We start from the raw sequence: 5,290 nt of genomic DNA on the forward strand, positions 1-5,290 counted from the left end.
GTATTCTCTGCTCAGTGTCACAGAGGAAAGCTGCCTGGATCTGAACTAAATGCTTCTCTAACCATCCTTGTTGTTTCTGACCCCTGTCTTTCAGCTTTGCTCCAGGATGACATCACTCAAGCCATCAAGTGTGCAAAGAGGGTTGTGAGTGACCCACAAGGCATTAAAGCTTGGTATGTGGGAACTTGGGAAGGGGAAACTGTGGGTTCTGTTGTTCTATGCATTGAGCTTTAATGAGGCCCAAGTGTCATTCTGAGCCCTGCAGGCACAGCTGGGACCTTTCTCTACATTGTTAGTTTTAGGGATTTCTCTGAATTCTGAGAATCCCATACATGACTCCTTCCTTTTCAAACCTCCATACTATCTGTAGAATGAGCTAACTGTTCCGTGCAGGAGACGTCCCATTGACATTGAGCATCCTGTGCTCTGCTCAGGTTAGGGAGGAATAAACTGCCCTGCAGACACAGCTCCATCATCAGTAGCTGTTTCTGCCTGCAGCTGTAGCTGTGTTCCACACTAGATCTTGGCCCAGAATCAATCACCATTGGTGTCACTGGTACACTGCTTCTCCCCAAGGTTAGAGAACGTGTGTGACAGAGGAGGGAAGTTTAACCATTTCTCCCCTGTCCCATTTCCTCCACAGGGTAGCATGGAGAACCCACTGTCAAAACCAAGATCTCTCCAAGTACGTCAAGGACTGTGGAGTCTAACCGCTGTGCGTTTCCACTTCAGCTCATCCTCTCTCTTTCTCGCTCTAGAAGTAGTTATGGGAAAGGTCACACTTCCTTGGTTTCCCCTTCAAACAATCAGGTTAAACCAGGAACAGGAGAAAAATGGAGCCTGTTTCCTAAGTGGCTGACTGCTACCTTACGTGCTCATTGCTTTAAGGAAAACCTCCAATTTTTGGGTAGCTGATGCAGCAGATGCTGGTGACTGTGGTCAAAGACTTTATCATCACACACATCTGTAAATTCTTCACCTATGATATCATTTACATTACATTCCATCATAATTAATCTCCATTGTTGTATACACAGACAACAAATTCTTAAGGAGATAATTCGATATTGGGTAAAATGGCAGCCGCATGAGCTGCAAGGCCTTGTGTGTGGCTCCAGCACCTAGTCAGTTAGAACACTGCTGTGTGGGGCACGTTTGGTTTTAAGGGAACAGAACTCAGAGTGCGTAGAACTGAGACGGCCTCAGCTTAGAAACTTGTTATCATGAAATGTGTGACCTTTTCAAAAAGTAGAGAACTGTCCCATTTATACCACTTAAAATACAAATTCTTAGCTCATAGTCAGGCTGTTTTAATCCTTAGGAGAATCCTCACATGCTGATCATGAGGTATTCCAGAGAGATGGGTGACTGTGCTAGCCCTTGACTTTCTTCAAGTAGCTTCGTGCATATTAACTCTGAGACAGATGAGCTTGTATCAGCAAATCTAAGTGCATTGTGAAAAACTTCAAATACCATTAAATGATTTTTGATGCAAGTCTTGTGTGTGCTTACTATCATATATTGTCTCTGGGTGAAAATTGTTTATCTTTTGGAAAAATCAACTAGGTATTCTTAATACGGCATACACACTCACCTACATTTAGCCAGAACCTACATCCTAACCTACACATAGCCATTGGCTACATCCTCATCTACACAGATCCTGTGCCTACACTCCTATCTACATGCAACCCGCTGAATATTGCCGGTGTAATATTCAAAAGTAAACAGACCAAGGTCCCTTGTCCCTAATAGACCCTTGACACAGTTATTCCCACAACATGGCATCCTCCAGTCATGCAGACATGAAGACATTGCTACTGTGACAGACATTCCCTGTGTGCTGTTCTAGCATTTTTGAGGCATTTTAAAGTGCATGAGAAACATCATAGCTTATAAAAGGTACATTTTTTTTTCATTTTGTTCTGCGTGTATGGATGACTTCCCTCCACATTTATGCGCCACATGCATCAGTGCCCTTAAGAGCCACAAGAGGGCACCAGATCCCCTGTGAATGTGGAACAGATGAGTGTAAACTGCTGTGTTCAGAAGGAACCTGGGTCCTCTGCAAGAGCAGACATCTTACATGCATTCTCAGAAAATACTTTCTCAGTAATTTTCCTTTGGTCTAACAAAATAAAGCTGGCTAGATCTGAGGAAATTCTGTGGCCGTCCCTTTGTCCCTCGCTCCTGTCTTCAGCCTCACTGCAAATGACACCAGTCCAGTCATAGCCAGTGCAGACTGTTGTAAGGGACTCAGAAATGTGATTTAAGTTTTAAGAAGGAAAATTTGTTACCTTGTTGCAGTTATATGTAGTATATCACTTCATCCTTTAACAAACTGTTTATGGCAACTCTTTAGAATCTTATCTTTTACTTTGTTCTTGTTTTAAGTCTATCCAAGGTATTTAATATCCATTCAGTTAATAGCAATATGGGTCTAACTCCAGACTATACTAAATTCTATGAAATACTTTGTATCCTCTTCAATTTCTTTCTTCAATGCCTTAAAGTTCTTGTCAAAAATCAAAAACACCAATGATAGCCTTTGCTGGAGAGGTTGTGGAGGAAGGGGTACCCTCATCCATTGCTGGTGGGAATGCAAACTTGTGCAACCACTTTGGAAATTAGTGTGGCGATTCCTCAGGAAATTCGGGATCAACCTACCCCTGGACCCAGCAATACCACTCTTGGGAATATACCCAAGAGATGCCGTATCGTATGACAAAAGCATTTGTTCAACTATGTTCATAGCAGCATTATTTGTAATAGCCAGAACCTGGAAACAACCTAGATGTCCTTCAGTGGAAGAATGGATGAAGAAGGTGTGGAATATATACACATTAGAGTACTATGCTGCGGTAAAAAACAATGACTTCTCGAAGTTTGCATGCAAATGGATGGAAATAGAAAACACTATCCTGAGTGAAGTAACCCAAACCCAAAAAGATGAACATGGGATGTACTCACTCATAATTGGTTTCTAGCCATAAATAAAGGTCACTGAGTCTGTAATTTGTGATCCTAAAGAAGCTAAATAAGAAGATGAACCCAAAGAGAAACATATAGTTATCCTCCTGGCTATGGGAAGTAGACAAGATTGCCGGGCAAAAAACTGGGATCTTGGGGGGGGGGCGGGAGGGGGGTAAGGGGAGAGGTGGAGAGAAAAGTAAGAAGGGTAGGATTGGGGGAACTTGGGGGAAACGGGATGATTGGGGATAAAACAAGGTTGGATAGAGGAGCAGGGAAGCACATATCTTAATTAAGGGAGCCACCTTAGGGTTGGCAAGAGTTTCGAACCTAGAGTGGCTCTCAGGTGCCCTGGGCGATGTCCCCAGTTAGCTCCTTGGGCAGCTGAGGTCAGAGAACCTGAAATGACCCTATCCTAGCCATACTGATGAATATCTTGCATATCACCATAGAACCTTCATCTGGTGATGGATGGAAATAGAGACAGAGACCCACACTGGAGCACTGGACTGAGCTCCCAAGGTCCCAATGAGGAGCAGAAGGAGGGAGAACATGAGCAAGGAAGTCAGGACCACGAGGGGTGCACCCACCCACTGAGACAGTGGGGCTGATCTATTGAGAGCTCACCAAGGCCAGCTGGTCTGTGACTGAAAAAGCATGGGGTAAAACCGGACTCTCTGAACATGGCGGACAATAAGGGCTGATGAGAAGCCAAGGACAATGGCAAGGGGTTTTGATCCTACTTAATGTTCTGGCTTTGTGGGAGCCTAACCAGTTTGGATGTTCACCTTCCTAGACCTGGATGGAGGGGGGAGGACCTTGGATTTTCCACGGGGCAGGGAACCCTGACTGCTCTTTGGACTGGAGAGGGAGGAGGAGAAAAGTGGGGGGAGGGGGAAAGGGGCGGGAGGAGGGGGAGGGAAATGGGAGGCTGGGAGGAAGAGGAATTTTTGTTTAATTTTTTTTCATTTCAAGAAAAAAAAGTAAAAAAAAAATACTTTGTTTTTCCTAATCATTTGAAGTGTTTGTACTATAAAGAGGATTGGAAGGTTCGCTATGAAATGCTATAGTATGCATATAACATGGCTGTTAGACACAGACATTTTCAGCAGCAGTGACTTTCTGCTCAGGACTAGTCCCATTAGCATTTCATCCTGGCTGAGGAAGGAGTATGAGGCTCCACCCCTCCCCACTGAGCTATCAGCAGTTAATGGTTGTTGAGGTTAAAAGGGAGAGAGGAGTTCCATTCCTCAGTGGTTTAGTCACTGGTAATCTCCCTTGTTCAAGACATTAACACTCACCCAAGTAAATGCAAGCAACACTCACTTATGCTGCAGGCACACATAAATAAAAGTCCTTAAGTGAGAAGAGGTATGAGGAGGAGGAGTTCAGAGGGAACAGGAAGGGGATAGGAGAAGAATTTGGGGAGGAACAAGAACAAAGTACATTGTATGTGTGCATAAAACTGTGGAAGGCTAAGTAAGTTTAAAGAAACCTAGGGCCTCATACACTGAAAGAAAAGAAGCAATGTCGTACAAAGTTCTCCGTTCCAAGTCACCAAAACTATTGGCATCCTCCCTGCGCTGCTGCTCTTTTCTTTCTGGCTTGACTGGAGAACTTTGGCTCCTGTTAAAGATGATGACTCCACATGCATTTGGAATCCCAGCTCACTCCGTTCTCTAAACTGTCCTCTTTGCTACATCACATCTATCATGGTACCTAATACCCCAGGGACCTGTCATCCAAACACCAAAGTTCTCCAACAAGTTCATCTTCTGTTACCACTAGTACAGGATGTGTGTGTGTGTGTGTGTGTGTGTGTGTGTGTGAATGATCTGTACATGATAATCTGCTATATTCGCAACTCCTGTCTCAGTCAGTGTTCTATTGCTGACATCATGACCTGGGATCCTCCTATATAGAAAACAAACAAACAAACAAAACCCAGGATAGCCAAAACCATCCTGTACAATAAAAGAACTTCTGGAGGCATCACAATCCCCAACTTCAAACTCTACTACAGAGCTACAGCACTGAAAACAGCCTGTTATTGGCATAAGAACAGACAGGAGAACCAATGGAATTAAATAGAAGACCCAGATATTAATCCACACACCTGCGAACACCTGATTTTGACAAAGAAGCAAACATTATCAAATGGAAAAAAGAAAGCATATGTAACAAATGGTGCTGGCATCACTGGATATCACATGTAGAAGAATGAAAATGGACCCATATCTATCGTCATGCACAAAACTGAAGTCCAAATGGATCAAAGATCTCAACATAAAGCCAGTCACACTGAATCTTCAACTGTATT

The 5,290-nt window shown here is 43.6% G+C and overlaps 1 protein-coding gene across 1 annotated transcript in view; it reads left to right on the forward strand.

The window, feature by feature from the left end:
• The window catches only part of LOC126494728 (lysozyme C-1-like), a 13,664-nt gene extending 12,954 nt beyond the window's left edge, over positions 1 to 710 (forward strand). Inside the window, exon 4 of the mRNA XM_050132139.1 lies at positions 644 to 710. Coding sequence (XP_049988096.1) covers positions 644 to 710 — 67 coding nt within the window. The remainder of the gene's footprint in view (positions 1 to 643) is intronic.
• Positions 711 to 5,290: the final 4,580 nt, after the last annotated feature.

The sequence above is a fragment of the Alexandromys fortis genome, unplaced genomic scaffold (genome assembly GCF_014885135.2).
Source record: "Alexandromys fortis isolate MF-2015 unplaced genomic scaffold, M_Fortis_MF-2015_v1.1 scaffold_375, whole genome shotgun sequence".
In the NCBI taxonomy this organism is placed as follows: Eukaryota; Metazoa; Chordata; class Mammalia; order Rodentia; family Cricetidae; genus Alexandromys; species Alexandromys fortis.